Below are 19,728 nucleotides of genomic sequence, written 5' to 3'. Positions count from 1 at the left end.
AAAAAATAGCTATTGGGATTCAAACCAACTTCTCTGGTTAATTATATGAAGCTTTATGGTACGCGTACCATAGTTTGTTAACCTCTGATACAGATAAAATATTTTTCTTCTAATGTATATTTGTGTATTGTGTACAATATAATATAATACCTTATAACATTTTTCGGCTAAAATACAATAAGGACAAAAACTTTTCGGATATCTTATTCGTTCCCTCTCTAACACGCACATCATTGATACAATAGTCATTATGTAATCTTTAGACTATGGTCTATGGCTCCATCCACTGTATAGTGTATATGATCCAAACATAATATTATGTCCATAGTCCATGAGTACATAACCTAACATGATATTACAGTCTACAGATCATAGAGTAATATATATAATATAATATAGTAATAAAATATATTACTCTATGCTACAGATATACACAATATCAGGGGGGGCTAAAGTTTTTTTTGCCACGATCTACTATAAAATATAAATATATACTTCAACTTTGAAGATCGAATTCCGTAATTAAAAAAATTTTAACTACCACCACGATTAATTTTCATACGCGTGGCCTGACAATAAATTCTAACATAATCGATTTTGAAATCGGTTACGATCGACTGGTCGATCGTATAATCAACGTTTGGACGCCCCTGTTCTATATTACCTATATTGTTATGTTAGTATGGTGTATATAACGCAATTTATGATAAATCTTTATAACATCTTATAATCGTTATACTAACCTTTGTAAGATATAAAGTAATCTAGCACAAGTCATATTTAATTAGTATTATTATTGTAAATCAGTAGACTGCATTGCAGTGATGTGTTCATATTTTTGATTTACTCAAGCATCTTAAATAAAAATGATTACAGTTAACCAAGTATATTCATTGTTTTAAAAAATTGAATAATAAAATATGATTTTTAAATTAATAATTATTTTAGGTATTAATACGTAATGTATGTCGAAGCACTAGATATGTTATTACAAATAGGAAGTATAGTGAACAATCTCAATACACACCTTTCAGTCTAGGTTATAGTTTTAATATTCTAAAATATCAATGTTTCATTATAAATTTGTATTAATGCCTTTTTAGAATTATCTGATACACAAAAGGAATTTCGTGACTTAGCAAGAAAATTTACTAGAGAAGAAATTATACCCGTTGCGGCTAAATATGATAGAACTGGTCAGTACCCTTGGGATATAATAAAAAAAGCACATTCAGTTGGACTTCTCAATAGCCATGTTCCTAAACATTGTGGTAATTATTAAAATTAAATACTTATAAGGGAACTTTCTTGTTACTTATTGGTACTTACTATAAATTAACAGTAAAATCAGATAATAATAAGCATCTTATCAAATAGATAATTAATACATGACACACATTATAGTCATAGTCATAGTCATAGTCATAGTCATAGTTAATTTCATTGGAAATCCATTGAAACGAATTTATCACTTAGCTACCTAAATTAATTTATCAAGGCGCAGTAAAAATATGTATTTACATATAAATCGGAGCTCTAATTTATTATAATAAATAAAACAATGCCATTGATAATATTATAAATATTATAATATGAATGACTATGATATCATGGTTATCTAATCAACATTTTTGTATTGACGTAATAACAAACGGTTTCATATGAAGTAAAAAATGTATGTAAAACATCCTCGCGTAAAATAATATTAATATATTATAAGGATCTAGGACTTTATTATTACATTACAATATTGTACAAAATATTTATCATTTATGTTTTTTATTGTTTTATTATTATTTTTTTAATAATCTATCATTTATATAGGTAGGCACTTCTTAAAAAGTTTTACATTTTGTTATTATCTTTAAAATACTAAAAAACATTTTCACAAACTTAGCCTAGTATATTATAGGAGTGTTCAATTTGAATCCAATGAGAGGCATCGCATTGTATACGAAAAACGATTCTGAACGGAGATGATTTGTCAGCATATGATATAATTTCTAGTGGTTGATGAAAAGGGTGATTAGTGGTTTCAATGGCCTGAATACACCAAAATTTAAGTTCTTTAATAATTATTAATAAACTTATGGAAAATCTTGTATTTAATTTTCAACTCGTACTACATATACAAACAATTTTATGAATTTTACCTACAAAATTACTTGCAAATTTTCGCTATTTTGACATATTTCGTAAAAGTTTGAACTATAAACGATTATAAAAAAAAAATGTAATTAACGGTTTTTTATTTTTCTTAACTACGGGTACAACTTTGTATAACCTTGTATTAAATTTAAAAGTTTTTTTGAGAACTCAACATTTTTTTATTGACACTTCCAAAAAAGTTCTTAGAAAAATCGAAAATTTCGGTTGTTTAAAAATACCTAAAAAAATCAAAATATTTTGAAAATTTAACCATGTATGTATAACGCTAATATAAAACTGTGGTGAAAGTTTCATGTATTTAGGTACAGTGATTAGTTTTTGAGTTGCAATCATATAAAAAATCGACTTGGTCGAAAACTGGTTTTACGTAAAAATTCCCGTTTTCCGTCACTTTTTTTTTATTTTTCTCAATTTTTTTAAAAACTGTTGAAAAAATGTTTAGTTTATACCTCTATAATGCACCAAGGATTATAATATAGAAGAGTGTAAGTTAAATTTAAAGTTTAGAGTTACTTTTTTTTTTAACTTGTAGAAGTAACAAATGAATTAGAAAATAAAGGTAACTTAACTTAGTTAAAAATCAATTACTTTTTTTCATTAAAAATAAAATTAATAACTATATCTTTTTTTTTAAAAGCTAACCAACACATAATAATAAAGGTCTTACAGTTTTAAATAAATCTATGTACCTATTCAAATGAATTGCTATTAAACTAAATTATTATTCATATTTAATTATTAATTTCTTACTCAAGTGATAACTTGAAAACAATATTAGCACACTTAGTTTCTATAAAATAAATTTAAAGAAGTACAAATAAATATTATATCAAAGCTACAAAACACGTAAAGATCATGATACTTAGAATTAAGACTAATATTGAGTACAGGTGTAGAGTGTATTATAAATCAATAGTGGCGAATTTTTCTAACTTAAACTAAAAATATTGAACGATTTTTGTTTTTTGTTCTTGCGTGCCATTAAATTACCTACAAAAATATTACTTAATTATAAAAATAAGAAAAGATGTGTTTATTTAAATGTAGTTATTGTATTTTGTATGTAAACAAATGAGATATTTAATAAAAGTAATACTAGTAAGTAATAAGTATTTAATATTATACTATTATACTTTATAGTTTAACTAAAAGGACAAATCAAAAAATTGCATTTTTTTCCAAAATAAATACTGTTTCAGGAGTGTAGTTCTAAATGTATGAAGTGACGTGCATTAGCATGGAGTTTTATTAATTAATCACAGATTTCAGTGCTAGCAAAATAAACATTCTCTTTCAAGCAGTGTTACGAATTTACGATATGGTAATAAAGCAATTGCATAATATATTTGACGTACAAATACTTATCAGACATAATATTTTCGTAATTTTATGACATTACATTTTATTACATTTTATCGGTCATCAAATACAGAATATTTTAATAACCTATATAATTATTTAATTCAGTCTATATACTATAATAGAGTCTATAGTCTACAATAAGCATATTATTTTTCGTCAACAAACTTTGTTGTAAAATAACCTAACCTAACCTAAGTCTCGACACCGAAAAATGAAAAATCGTACTTGAATATACCATCCTAGTGTTGACAATGTCCAATAAATCAATTTCTCAGCTCTTTGACAGAGACCAAAAGATCTTACAAGAGAAAATCTACGAAGTACAATATTAATTTAATACTTCGTAAAATAATATGTCACTGAAAATGCTGAAGCCCACAAAAAACAATGATATCCTCAAGAAAAACCTAACAGTGAAAAAATGCCAAATTCCAGACCTCAAAAAAATTAACCTATTAAAGTAATGATCTTTACATTGTGTCAAAGCCTAGTTTACAATTTCTTAAGTTCACAACCTGACTTAATTCCTACATTCAATAACACTACTCTTTTATTTGTATTGCTTAACACTTGGCTAGCTTCTGAATAAATCATAAGAGAAAAAGAAAGAAAGCAAGTAGGTGGTAGTGTGACATAAAGTTAATCTCGAGTGTACGTAGTCATTGTATGCCTAAATTACTTATTTTACTTTTTTTTTTATTTATTTTTGATAGAATTTAAATGGAAAGGGAAGATTAAAATTAAATTAGTGATAGCTTAACAAAATAACACTTCTAAGCATCTTCGTGATTACTTATACAAATGACACCATTCCAGTCAATATTTTACCTACATTAATGTTTTTAAAACTAAACTGATACAATAATTATGTCTATTGCATAAATCTCGTGTATTAACATTCTATCAAATCTATAGTTAAATTTAAATTAACTATTATTAAGTATCAGAAATTTAGCTTTTGACTGACATTTATTAATTATGTATGAACTATGTTTGATTTAAGGTGGTATGAACATGTCTGTAATAGATGGATCCTTAATTGCTGAAGAATTTGGTTATGGATGTACTGGAATTGAAACTACTCTAGAAGGGAGTAATTTAGGTGTAAGAAAAAAAATATTGTTTGTATAAACTAAAAGTATAATTTCTTTTGTATTTATTATTAACATCCTATTTATTTTAGCAAATTTCAGTTATAATTGGTGGAAATAAAGAACAACAGAAAAAATACCTTGGAAGGTTAATTGAAGAGCCTTTGGTAGCTGTATGTTTATTTTTTACAGTTACTAATGATAAGTTTATCTACATTTTATTAATTTGAGCTATATATAGGCTTATTGTGAAACAGAACCTGATGCAGGTTCAGATTTTAATACTTTAAAAACAAATGCTGTGAAAAAAGGTGACGAATATATCATTAACGGACAAAAAATGTGGATAACTAATGGTGGTGTGGCCAACTGGTATTTTGTATTAGCTCGCACTGATATGGACCCTAAAGCACCAGCGAGCAAAGCATTAACTGGTTTTATTGTTGATGCTGATACACCTGGCCTCACACCTGGGCGAAAAGTAAGAAAAATATATTTTATTTAGACATAATTTATTATATTCATTACTATATTTAAGGAATTAAATATGGGACAAAAAGCTTCAGATACGAGAGGAATTACTTTTGAAGATGTCCGAGTGCCCAAAGAAAATGTATTAACTGGAGAAGGCCAAGGCTTTAAAATTGCTATGTTGACGCTTAACAAAACGAGAATATCTATTGCTGCTGGAGCCGTTGGCTTAGCTCAAAGAGCATTGGATGAAGCTGCTAAGTATTCGCTTGAAAGAAAAGCATTTGGAGTACCTATCGCTAAACACCAAGTAAATACACTAACTGTATTTCCTATCAACTAAAATATTTCAAATTTATTAACATACTAAAAGCAGTGTTTTATTATTAATAATAATATGTAAAAAAATATATGTATATCAATTATGAAAGTTTAATAAATATTTATTGTATTTATTGCATATAGGCTGTTGCTTTTATGTTAGCTGACATGGCCATTGGTATTGAGGCTGCTCGACTTACATACATGAAAGCTGCATTTGAAGTTGATCAAGGACAACGCCATTCTTATTATTCATCAATTTGTAAAGCCCATGCTGCTGGTGTGGCAAATAAATGTGCTACTGATGCCGTACAAGTATGTAATACACAATAGTTAATATAATATTATATTAAATAACTATTGCAACATTTATTGATGATTTTAGATTTTTGGTGGAAATGGTTACAATACAGAATACCCTGTAGAGAAGTTAATGAGAGATGCTAAAATATATCAAATTTACGAAGGCACTGATCAAATCCAACGGTTGATCATTTCAAAAGACATCATTGAAAAAACCAAACAAAATATGTAAATAGTTTTTTTTAAAACAAAAATTTAAAAAATAACTTGATTTTAATATCGAAATTATTTTCTTTTGATCTTAAATTTCTTTGTGTTGTTATCTGGATGTCGGAACATTTTAGTACTATATTGTGTATTATTTATTTATAAGGTTAAAAGTTGAAGCACTTTCTTTAATGGTAGATTTCCTTATAATTGGTTGACGATTCAAAACCAGATGGAAGTGAATATTAAAAAACTATATTATATCTATACTACATGAAGATAGGTACATCGGTACATGTTTATGCCTTGTTTCTACTGAATACAGTTCACATAAGAATGTCGATGCCGATTAGGTATTAGATACGAGGAGTGCTCGAATTGGTAAATTGAAAGAATTTTAACCCAAATAGAAATTAAAAAACAGCGTTCCAATTTAACATGTATTTAACATTAATTCGTAAATAATTATAAAATAAATATTTAGGTATTTAACCTAACTCGCATAGTTACTACTATCATATTTTAAAATAAATAACTCCTAATATATATTATTTTTGATTATGTCTCAATATGTTTACACTTTTAATCACTTCAAACTTTAAACTTTTTCCTAGTTATATAAAATAAAAATAAAATTGTTTATAGGTAGGAAATTCAATTAAAATAATGGATAGGTACATAACAAAATAAAATATATCAATAAAACTAATATATAATATTATATAGGTACCTAATACATTTTTAATTACAAATAAATAATAATAACTTTATAACAGTATGTTAATTATAAATTAACAACAAACACCTTTATTAACAATGTATAATTTTATAAATAGCTATACAAGATACAATTTATATTTTATATTGTGTAGTGCATACGCGTGCGTTGTTTTAGGAAAATGTAGTATGGGAATGCTAATTAAAATCAAAAGCTAATATAGAAGCTGAATTCCCTTGCGCTCCCGCCCAAGTCGAGCACTGGATACGAGGAGAAGAGGATTAAAGTATTAAGCTGTAGGTAAATATAATGTAGTACACAAGTAACTATTCCCTATATTTTCTATACACCTGCAGTAAGTTTTCCTTCAAAAACTTTAAAATTAAGTCTGATATATTAGTTTAAATTTTACCAATCCAATAAGTATTTAAAACCATGGAATTTGCTAAAAAAAAAACAATAACTTTAATTTCAAAAAATCTTTTTTTTAAAAAAACACGCGTTTTTGAAAAATCGTACTTTTTGAAGTTCAACCAAAAAAATCACTAGGTTGCTAAGCTAGAATTGTTTCTATATAGTTGCTTTAGGTTAAAAAAACTTATTAAAGACTAAAGACTTCTTATATTATAATTTATAAAATATATAGGTCTTATGATAGGTATATGTATGTATAATAAAATAATGGTTATAAGTATAGGGCTCGGATTTTAAAGCATATGCTTCTTTTTTTATAAATGAGATAAAAATATACATGAATTCATTTCACGTCATTCTGATTCCAAATAAACCAATTTATTTTTGCTTTTTTAGCTATTTTATTGTTTTTTTCAATTATTCCAGCTGTGCTTTTTTTATATGTTTATCATGCTATTGTAATAAAAAAATAATTTATAACTAATGTAAAAAACCAGAATGCGAATATTGGATTATTATTATTTTCGTTATCGGCTTGTTTATTAAATTTATTAAACGTATAGATCAGGGGTGGCTAGCGAGAAGAAACTCACGAGCCACCCAATATATTAATGGGACCTTTTCCGTTAGTTCACTACCACTATTTTTTTTGATTTTTCTGTTCATTCACTAACATTAATCCATAAACATATTATTTAGATTCTGGGGGTATGAAGTGTGCTTTATGTGTATATAGTTACTACCAATAACTATATGCGTGTTTCGGCACTCGTCGCTACGCTCCTCGGCGCCGTCGCTACGCTCCGCACAAATCGAAAATATCCCTCGACTTGCTATGCAACGCCACCTCAAGTAGGTCACAGGGTAAGTTATGTCGTAGTATATGGGCAGTGATTATCCTGTGACTTACTTGAGATGGCGTTGCATAGCAAGTCGAGGGATATTTTCGATTTGTGCGGAGCGTAGCGACGAGTGCCGAAACACGCATGTGTAGTCATTGGTAGTGAATAAACGGAAAAGGTCCTATTAATGAATATAGAAGAACTGAAATGAAAAAAAGGTCACATTATTATATGTATGATTATTATACATATCTAATATAACAAATAAGGAAATAATTAAAAATTAAAAATTAAAAAAATACATATGTAAATATTATATCAAGAACACTATTTTTTTTTTTAATTTTAGATTCTGCAGTACACTCCGTTCAGAATCACTCCGATGAATGTTGATTTAACAATGATGTGTTTTCTTTTTTTTGCCTGTGTACAGCATAAGTCATAACTAGTTGAAATATGGAAAATTGAATATCTTAAGTGCATTATAGTCTATAGAGGTCAAAAGCAAACATTTTTCAACAGTTTTCAAAAAAATCGAGAAAAACAAAAAAAAAGTGACGGAAAAACGGTTTATAAATCAATTTTTTATACGGTTGTAACTATAAAACTTATCACTGTGAATACTTGAAACTTTCACCACATACTTATATTATCGTTATTAATATATGACTAAATTTTCAAAATATTTTGACGCTTTTTATTTATTTGAGGTATTTATAGACAACTGAATTTTTTATTTTTCTGAGAAATTTTTTTTAAAGTGTCAATAAAATTTTTTTGGCAGAGTCAAAATACTTGAAAATTTAATACAAAGTTCTTCATAAGTTATTCTTATAATAATTAACAAATTATAAGAATACATAGGCACAATTTTTTTATATGCATTTGAAGTTCAAATACTAACAGAAATTTTTCAAAATCATGAATATTTGCAAATTATTTTGTAAGTATAATTCATAAAAAATTTTGTATAAGTAGCTAAGAGTTGAAAATTTAATACAAGATTTTCCATAAATTTAGCTTACAATAATTGTAAAAGAACTTCAATTTTGGTGTATTCAGGCCATTGAAACATAAACCTTTTTTATCAACCACTAGAAATTATATCCTAGGCTGACAAATCATCTTCGTTCATAATCGTTTTTCATATACAATGATACCTCCGGCTACCATTGGATTCAAATTTAACACTCCTATAATAGTATACAATAGTGATCCACACAGCACCTTATGCATAGCAGAGCGGTACCCACTTATTTTTTTATAATGGTTTTCGTAATTTTTTAAAACATACCCAAGAACATCCAGGGTTTTTCCTGTAAATTGTAATTTAATAAAATATTTTACGTTTTTAAATACATAAATTCATATTAGAAAAACATTTTTATAAAAATGTTTAAAGATGCGAGCTGCAGTTTAAACGCTTCTGGTATAAATTATCGATCTACATAATATAGCCTGCAGTACCTATACGGTAAGTGTGCCTATAACATCGATATCGATCATTTTAAAATTTAAGATTTGTTGTTATTATTTGAAATGTGCAGTGTATGAAGCATATACAGTATACACACATCACTTCAGTGGATGTAGAGTTCGTTTTCTACGTATAAAAATATTCTGTCCGACAATAGAATAAGTTTCTCAACTGAAAATCTAAAGAAATACACGGTACTATAATTCTTTTTTTAATTTAAATTAATAGTTCAAATTTTTTTTATTCATTTTTATAACTAGTTTTGTTAATTTTTTATGATTTTTTTTTAAACAAATATGTTTCTGTTAAAGCGGGTTTCTACTACATACGTGTACGTGTACATGCATAAAAATACTTTTCTATGATTTTATGATTGGTTGGTATATATGGTAAGCTTTTTGTATACCAGAAAGTTTATACGTTCTTACCACACGTTTAACCACGATACCATGAAGTTGGATCTAGTTCAACTATTTCCGTGTGTTTAATGGTCTAATTTGAGCGATAGGAGCAGTAACCAATTTTAAAATCTTAAAAATGTGTTATGTTATTAATTAATATAGTATTAAATTATATTGTTTTAAAGGTTAATTAAAGTGTACTTACACTATAGATTCGAGCCAAATTATAGTAAGTTAATTTACCGCTAAAATTAAGCGCTTACTAGTTACCGTGCTTACCAGAGTATTTTTCATGAAGGACGTGTATGTACAACCGTAGTGCGTACGTGTTGATAAACGTGCACGTACACGGGAACGGTCCAGTGGAAACCCACCTTATGCTTTTTTAAAACAATTATGTGCTTTTTTATTTGCTTAAACAATTTAACCTAACCCAGTTAAACCACCATCAAAAACATACCTATCAAGTGATGTTTCGATCCACTGCAGGTGACTGGAGTTTCCATCTCAATTCTCAGTCAAATTAGTTCACAAAGCGAAGTACACCGACCCGATTTATTGGTGACTAAGATAACCGATAGGTAAATGATTAATATAGATACTTATTTAATATTACAATTGAAGTATACACGTATATACCGCTGCATTTCATATTCGTTCATATTTTCCTGAACAAAGTCCGAAATCAGGTTATATAGATGGTAGTATGGTACCTATTTGGTTATATAATATATAATACTTTTTCAACATAATTTTTAAACATATAAAATACCTAAATCATATTTTTAATGTAGGTATTGCTTATTTTTTGAATAAACCCGTAAAACGCCATATTATTAAAAATTCTTAGCTATATTGTTATAATAAACTCCTCCGCACAATCACATACAACAAGTACCTTGTAGTTTGGTAGAAAATTGTGTGAAATACTCTAATACTTATATAACTTTTAAGCAGTTTACTAGTTACTACATAGTATGTCGTATTACGACTCGTGTGATTTCAATCTCCTCATCTGAGTTAGGTATATGATTTATATTTTACAACAAACTACTCTCTAAATTATCATTTTTCTATTTTTTTGGTATCTAGCATTAACAAAAAACACTACATTATGAATCATGATCTCTAGTGTTCAAAGTCTTTAGTTTGTACGTTGGAAGTTGTATTTTATGTCTTTAAAATACCAAAATATTATTCTAAATAGGTAACCATATAAGTAGGTATATAATATTTATTAAAGTAAACTGCCATGTACGAAGCATTGGCACATAGAAAATATTTACATTTCGTCCATTTGGCTATTAACTATGAATTTATAGATGTATAATAAATAATAATTAATAGGTAAAAACTAAAAAATATAAATGAAATTCATCATTCTGTATTTCTGTGATACCTACACGGACACACGGTTTAAGATATAATACATAATATGTGATACATCTTAAACCGTGATGTCATATAAACTATCAGTAAATATTGTCAGCTGATCAAATAACAATCTTGATGATTGATTTCAATGATAAGAATCTATTTGCTTGTCACAGACGGGGCTAGTATAGTTCTATTTCTATATAGAAATCTGTGTTACCTCATACTTATAAAATACTTATCGTATATAAATAATTTATTGTACATCGGCTATGGTAACGAATACGAATATTAAGATTTACGATACGATTCAGTGATGAATGATAAAAACATAGTCAGTTACCACTGACCAATCATGTATCAGAAAAAAATTTTGAGTCAATTTTACGCAATAAAAGATAATATTATTCATCATTCAATTTAATTAGGTATTCAATAATAATAAATGCATGTTACGCAATAGTCGTAATGCAGTAATTAAAAATAATGTATTTATACAATGACATGACGTATTGACAAGCAGAAGTAAATTTAAGATTATCAAAGCTATTATTATAATAATTAATAAAAACAATAATAGGTATACTTTAAAATTCTTCAGGTAAATAATTTATTGATGATTAAAATTATTATGTTTTATTACCTTTGTGTAATTTAGGTACATAATACCTACTTTTAATTACTATTATATAGGTACCAAAGTTTATACAGCTAAATAAAAATTAATACGTTTTAACATTCGAATTTCAAATCTACTGAATAAATTATTGAACAAAATAAATACTATTTTTTTATAACAGGCATTTGTTTTCCAATTTTTCATGCTGGCTGTTAGTGATAACTGATTAGGTCTTATAACAGATAACTATTTGTTTATAAATATTTCATGTTGTATTTTCTTGATCTTCCTAGTTCCTATCAGTGTAGTGTATACAGTTAGTACAGTCACCAGAATTAAACTTCAAGGTAATCTGGCACAAGTCATAAAGTCATTTAGTATTGTTATTGTAGGTCAGTAGACTACATTGCAGTGTGTTCTTATTTTTGGTTTACTCAAGCATCTTAAATAAAAATGATTACAGTCAATCAAGTAAGTATATTCATTATTTTAGAAAATTGAATAATAAAATGTGATTTATAAATTAATAATTATTTTAGGTATTACGTAATGTATGCCGTAACACTAGATACGTTATTGCAAATAGGAAGTATAGTGAACAATCTCAAGACACACCTTTCAGTCTAGGTTAGTTTTAATGTTTTAAAATATCAATGTTTCATTATAAATCTGTATTAATGCTTTTTTAGAATTATCTGATACACAAAAGGAATTTCGTGACTTGGCAAGAAAATTTGCTAGAGAAGAAATTATACCTGTTGCGGCTGAATATGATAGAACTGGTCAGTACCCTTGGGATATAATAAAAAAAGCACATTCAGTTGGACTTCTCAATGGCCATATTCCTGAACATTGTGGTAATTATCAAAACTAAATAAGTACTCATAAGGCAACTTTCTTGTTACTTAGTTCTTACTATTAACAGTAGAAATACAGATTACTGTTAAAATAACTAGCATCTTATCAAATAATTAATACATGACACACATTATAGTGCTATATTATAACAAATACAATACCATTGATAATATTATAAATATATGAATAGCCATGGTGTCATGGTTGTGTAATCAAATTTTTGCATTGACGTAATAACAATGGTTTCATATGAAGTAAAAATTGTGTGTAGAATATCCTTGTGTAAAATAATATTAAAATACTATATAAGAATATAGGACTTTATTATTATTTTACAATATTGTAGGTACAAAATATTTATCATTTATTTTTTTTATTGTTTTTTTTATATTTTTTTAATAATCTATCATGGAGGTACTTTTTAGAAAGTTTTACCCCCAATAATATTTGATATCTCTAATTTAAAAAAATAAGTATAGGTTTAAATATTTTATGAAAATTGGTACATATTTAAAAAATTATAATTTATATGATTTTAGTGATACTACAATAAAATTATTAGTGTTTCTACATTTTGTTATTATCTTTAAAATGCTATAAAACATTTTTGCAAACCTGGCCTAGTACTTAAAAAATATTCAATAATTCTATTCAACATATAAATCTTTAGCCGTAGTTGAAAATAATAGTTAAAATAAAATATTAAAAATTTAAAATAAGTTTACTTGTGTATAATATATAAAACTATAAAATAAAATGTATTATAAATTATAATTTTCTAACAGGTAATTACGGCAATAATAAGTAATAGTTAATATTAAATATAATAAAAAGAAAACAATTAAATAAATAATTATAACAAATATAAATAAACAGATTACAGAAGTTTTAAATTAAATTTCAAAATGTCATTTAATAGTTAGTTAAATTTCAATAAATTTGTCATAGTTGCACCTATTAGAAATCAATACAATGTTCGATTAATAAATTATTTAAAAATATATGTGTTTAATTTAATATATAACAGAATAAAATAATATTTATAATTAACTTGAAGATAGAATAACTAATTTATTTTTGATAATACTGTATTACTGAAAATAGTGAGAATAGATTATTTACTACAATAATAATGTACCCAATATTCATATATGCGAGATGTATGCACCATAAATTTTAATGATTAATGGCTTACTTTTTAACAAAGAATTTAATTAATATAAATTATAATATAATATATTAGTATTAAAATTGTGTTAATAATAAATGGAATAAATTGCATTTGAAAAATTACAGTTTAAAACCATTTAAATTGTTTTTATTGAATTACACATTTATTAAAATAATTATATAGCTAAAAATGTTTATAACATTATGGTCTATTAAACTAATACATCACAAATATGGCAATATTTGAACCTGGTTGAAAATATTGGGTAATTCTAGTCTGATTTACATTCAAATTAGTATCATTAGTTAATTTATCAACAAAACATAAGAAATTAAAACTCTAAAATTATAAAAGTATATTAATTTAAATTACTTCATGTTAATGAATGTATTTTTACTAATGATGGGCTTGGTTAGATTTAAAAAACCTGATTACCCGAATTTATCAAATCCGGATTTTACAAATTATCCAAATAATTTGGATATCCAATTCAATTTTGCTGTTCAATAAAAATAATAAATAATAAATTTTATTTCTTCAAATTTTTGAAAATACATATCTTCTTTTCAATGCATTTTGTCTACCATTATTATCTAGAACTAGGCAATTAAACTAATTAAAGCAAATCTATAAATCCAAATAATTCAGAAAATCCGGATAAGAATTTAATTGAAATATGTAGATATTCAAATAATTTGAAGATTCGGATCTCATGCCCACCACTAATTTTTACCAAGTATATATTATCTAGGTTCATTTTTGTTATAGAAAATTGTTCGTTTTAACTGGTTTACCACCAAAAAGCACTAACATTGTTTGTGTACAAAAGTTACTATGGCCTCAAATATAAAAATTCACTTTTATTATATTTTTAAAATTAATCTTTACCTATTGTATATAATAATTTTACTATAAAGTTAAATAGCAAACTTATAAAAATTAGCAAATTCTAATTAATAATGTTTTAGTTATATGATCATTATTTATTTGTATTAGTTATAATAATAGTATTACTCAAGCCCATAGACTTTTTGAGGTTAAGTCCAGTGGCGTAGCCAAAGGGGGCTAAAGGGGCTATAGCTTCCCCCATTGGCTGTATTTTTTATAATGTTTTGAAGTATTTAAATTTAAATACGGAAATTGTCTTAACAAATTTACTTGTATATTTCTTGTTATTAGTTGTATAATAAAATAATTGAGTTAAAAAAGTATTATTAAAAAAATTAATTAATTTTTTTGTTGTTTTTGATTTTCAATAACTCAAGTTAAAAGTATTCAGCCCTCCTCATAAAAAAATCCTGACTACGCCTCTCGAGTTTAACCGTAATTACTTGTAAAAATACCCACGACTACATAAACTTAACATTTTATAATATATTTATGTTTAAATCATAGTCTATTATAAAGTATAAAGATTCTAGATATCTATAATATATGTAAACAGACCCACTGTTAGAATTGAAATGTATTTTAAATTAGTGGTTTTGTTTAAAACATTTAAACGGAAAAACATAACATTGTATCATACATTTTTTTATGAAATATACATTTTATTTGTATAGATTATGGTGTGTACAATCATGATGTAGATAATATAAAAATGAATGTAATAGGGTTACCAGATGTCCTGTTTAAAACAGGATTACCTATCCTTTTTTTGATCATTGTGTCCTATTGTCCCTACAAACTTTTAACTGGGTGCTTTTTATTCCATTTTTAGAATATGATCCTGTTTTAATTACATTTTATCTTTAAAAGAAAACAATGTATAAAACAAATCTAAAACTGTTTCATAACCAAAGTTATAAATAATAGATAATAGTTTTCAAGGTCTGATGCCAATAAACAATTAATTTAGCATTGAGCATGAAAAATGCATCGCGTATGTAATATACTATAAACTAAAGTACTTATATTATATTATAAAATATTATCAATAAATGTATTATCAATGACATTTGATATTATATTGAATCGTTTACGTTGTTTTTTTAGGGAGAGGGTAACAACTATTCTATTTTTTTTATTTTCTTTAAATAGTCACCCTATGTTATATTGTTATGTACTATATTACACTTGGAACAAAGCATTATTATAAATTTAAAAAAAAAATTAAAACTATTTAAGAAAATAAAAAAAAAACAATGTTTTAAACAACTATAACATTTATTTTGAATTATTAAAAAAAACTTTCTTTAAAAATAACCTACTAATTGGAAAATAATAAAAAAACATGTTATTATGATTAACAAGGAGAAATAAAAACATATTTTTCATTGTGACTTAATTTTATAATATATAAATATTATTTTAAAAAAATAAAATTTTTCAGATCTATATTCTCATAATTTATCTAAACATTTTATCATATTTCTGAATACTTATCGTAATTTATAATAACAATATAAATAATAAATAATAATTTAAAATTTATGTTAAAATGGTATTTTATCATTAATTGATAGGTAATATTTAGTATGTTTTAAGTACCAAACTTAAGTATTTATTAAAATATACTCTATACAATATATTATATTTTGCTAAATATTCAAAAATATAATTATACATTAATATATAAAAAAAATAAAATAAACAATATTATTTTTCAAAAATTTATTAAAATTTCTCGGTAAAAAAACGTTTAATAAAAAATATAATGATTTCTGAACTTAAAAAAATGATTAAAACCGCGACTTCCAATACTTTTCTGATTGATAATTTTTTTTTAAAATTGACATTTTACATTTATTAGTTTACAAATGTAAAACCTTTCTTAAGTATCCATATAAGCAGTCAATATAATATAATTCTATAATTTTTGATAATAGATGAAGTAAAAATCCATTATGTATACAATAATATAATAGCCCGAATATTCTGTAATAATAATCACATTATTCACTATTACCAAAAATATTTATAAATAGTTATTATTATTTTAATTCTGTATTATTTATTGTTATAATATAATGTCTATTTTTTTTAGAAATATAGTATGTGTGTATGTATTATATTATGTTTTATTATATTACATTTAAAATCATCTTAATTATTTTATTTCTCTGACTATTATGATTTTAATAAAATACATTTTAAAACCATGAGCAATTTAATCTATCTTAGTCCGGGCTTATGTGGACTGTGGCCAATAACAATGAGCTAAATGAGTCATGAATCATAACAGGACGTTTATTTTTGATCTTCCGCTATTGATTATTTTAATTTATATTTTGTAGTGTATAATACCTATTCTTTAACAAGTGCCAAAAAAAAAAACATTGATTAAAAACCCGGTAAAGAAGATGCTCAGAAAGTCTACTGTAAAATTACTATTAATAATTTATTTGATGTATTAAAGTATCTATACTCTAAAAAAAAAAAACATAATATTATAATATTATATATTAAACCAAAATTAAAATAATAATTGATACCTAATGAACAAATTAAAAAAGGTATATTATTTTATTTTTATTTAAAATTTAGGAACTAGGCTTTTCCAAGTAATTTTTTTTTTAAGAATTAAAATCCTTTGAATCTGGATAAAGTAAAGTACATACCTATTACTTTTAACTATAGTTGATATACATTTAGTCTTTTTTTGTTTGTTTTAGTTTAATTTTACCAAATTAAATATTTTGTATAATAATATAATATTTACTAAAGTAGTTATTGTGTAATATTGTCATAAGTATAATTTGGAGAAAAAGCTTAGTAGTGGGAGGTTTTTGGAAATAAATTATATCTAAATAGTAAATTTGGGAGGATAGAAGTAAAAATTCTAAGTATTTCAAAATGATCAAGAAAGAAAAAAAAAGAATGAAAATAAGTAGGTAATCTGATGTACAGTAGGTGTCGAGTGTACGTATAATAAGACACTTTTTCAACTTTTTTCAATTTATGTATGATATAAGAGGGGAGAATTAAAATTAAATTAGGGATAGCTTAACACAATAGCACTACTAGCGCCTCCATGATTACACAAATGACATTTTTATTTTTATTATTGTTTTTAAGATAGTAATGATTAAATCTCAGTTACTGCAACTATGTCTATTGCCTAAGTCTTGTATATTAACATTCTATTTTATCTATTTAAATTTAAATTAACTATTATTAAGTATCAGAAATTTAGCTTTTGATTGAAATTTATTAATTATGTATGAACTGTGTTTGATTTAAGGTGGTATGAACATGTCTGTGATGGATGGATGCTTGGTTGCTGAAGAACTGGGTTATGGATGTACTGGAATTAAAACTGCTCTAGAAGCAAGTGGTTTGGGTGTAAGAAAAAAAGATTATTTGTATTAACTAAAAATATAATTTCTATTGTATTTATTATTAACATCTTATGTAATTTAGCAAATGCCAGTTATAATTGGTGGAAATAAAGAACAACAGAAAAAATACCTTGGAAGGTTAATTGAAGAGCCTTTGGTAGCTGTATGTTTATTTTTTACAGTTACTAATGATAAGTTTATCTACATTTTATTAATTTGAGCTATATATAGGCCTATGGTGTAACAGAACCTGGTGCTGGTTCAGATGTCAATGCTTTAAAAACAAAAGCTGTGAAAAAGGGTGACGAATATATCATTAATGGACAAAAAATGTGGATAACCAATGGTGGTGTGGCCAACTGGTATTTTGTATTAGCTCGCACTGATATGGACCCTAAAGCACCAGCAAGCAAAGCATTCACTGGTTTTATTGTTGATGCTGATACACCTGGCCTCACACCTGGGCGAAAAGTAAGAAAAATATATTTTATTTAGACATAATTTATTATATTCATTACTATATTTAAGGAATTAAATATGGGACAAAAAGCTTCAGATACGAGAGGAATTACTTTTGAAGATGTCCGAGTGCCCAAAGAAAATGTATTAACTGGAGAAGGCCAAGGCTTTAAAATTGCTATGTCAACATTTGACAAAACCAGACCACCTGTTGCTGCTGGAGCTGTTGGCTTAGCTCAAAGAGCATTGGATGAAGCTGCTAAGTATTCGCTTGAAAGAAAAGCATTTGGAGTACCTATCGCTAAACACCAAGTAAATACACTAACTGTATTTCCTTTTAACTTTTATGTTTCAAATTCATTAACATACTAACATCAGTGTTTTATTATTAATAATAATATGTAAAAAAATATATGTATATCAATTATGAAAGTTTAATAAATATTTATTGTATTTATTGCATATAGGCTGTTGCTTTTATGTTAGCTGACATGGCCATTGGTATTGAGGCTGCTCGACTTACATACATGAAAGCTGCATTTGAAGTTGATCAAGGACGGCGTAATTCGTATTATGCATCAATTTCTAAAGCCTATGCTGCAGATGTGGCAAATAAATGTGCTACTGATGCCGTACAGGTGTGTATTGCATAATAGTTAGTATAATATTATAATAAATAACTATTGTAACATTAATCAATGATCTTAGATATTTGGTGGAAATGGTTTCAACACAGAATACCCTGTAGAGAAGTTAATGAGAGATGCTAAAATATATCAAATTTATGAAGGCACTGCTCAAATCCAACGGTTGATTATTTCAAGGGACATCATTGAAAAAACCAAACAAACTATGTAAAAAGATTTTTTAAAACAATAATTCAAAAAAAAAAAAAAACATTGTTGTTAAATTACAAAATTATATATTTTTATATTTTAACATTGTAATGGATTGGTAAATTTATGTATTAAGAAATATCGTTATATAAACAATAAATATACTTTAATTTTTTGTTAATATTTAAGCAGTCTTATATTTACTACATTTATATGCAATTGTTAATACATTTGCAAATAAGTCAATTTTGTAGTTAGGGAGCAAAAAAAATATACATAACTTAAATTAAACTAATACACATTAATTATACATTATGATTTATAAAATCAAATGTTATCCCTGATGTGTATTAAC

The 19,728-nt window shown here is 25.5% G+C and overlaps 1 protein-coding gene across 8 annotated transcripts; it reads left to right on the top strand.

Moving 5' to 3' along the window:
* Positions 1-758: 758 nt before the first annotated feature.
* On the top strand, positions 759-19,556 carry LOC114124954 (probable medium-chain specific acyl-CoA dehydrogenase, mitochondrial). 8 transcript variants are annotated; one of them, XR_007604799.1, is made up of 11 exons: positions 759-884; positions 949-1,039; positions 1,104-1,271; positions 4,535-4,635; positions 4,715-4,795; positions 4,864-5,103; positions 5,161-5,403; positions 5,559-5,729; positions 5,800-5,945; positions 6,797-6,942; positions 8,248-8,544. XR_007604799.1 is itself a non-coding variant. In XM_050202859.1 (10 exons), the coding sequence occupies exons 1-10, from the start codon at positions 867-869 to the stop codon at positions 9,353-9,355; spliced, it is 1,314 nt and encodes a 437-aa protein (XP_050058816.1). In that variant the 5' UTR covers positions 760-866; the 3' UTR covers positions 9,356-9,370. The 8 variants fall into 8 exon arrangements, 6 of the variants coding, with proteins under 6 accessions (XP_050058816.1, XP_050058817.1, XP_050058818.1 ...); XM_050202859.1 differs by lacking the exons at positions 6,797-6,942; positions 8,248-8,544 and adding an exon at positions 9,301-9,370 and having other exon boundaries at positions 760-884; XM_050202860.1 differs by lacking the exon at positions 6,797-6,942 and having other exon boundaries at positions 760-884; positions 8,248-8,542.
* Positions 19,557-19,728: the final 172 nt, after the last annotated feature.

This window comes from Aphis gossypii, chromosome 3, assembly GCF_020184175.1.
Source record: "Aphis gossypii isolate Hap1 chromosome 3, ASM2018417v2, whole genome shotgun sequence".
Taxonomy (NCBI): Eukaryota; Metazoa; Arthropoda; class Insecta; order Hemiptera; family Aphididae; genus Aphis; species Aphis gossypii.
The sequence above is the reverse complement of the archived record's forward strand: the minus strand, read 5'-3'. Positions and strand labels throughout refer to the sequence as shown.

Coding starts and splice junctions, on each gene's coding strand:
- LOC114124954 (XM_050202859.1), top strand. Junction 1,272..4,534: donor CCATGTTCCTAAACATTGTG/GTAATTATTAAA, acceptor GTTTGATTTAAG/GTGGTATGAACATGTCTGTA. Junction 5,946..9,300: donor GAAAAAACCAAACAAAATAT/GTAAATAGTTTT, acceptor AAATGTTTAAAG/ATGCGAGCTGCAGTTTAAAC.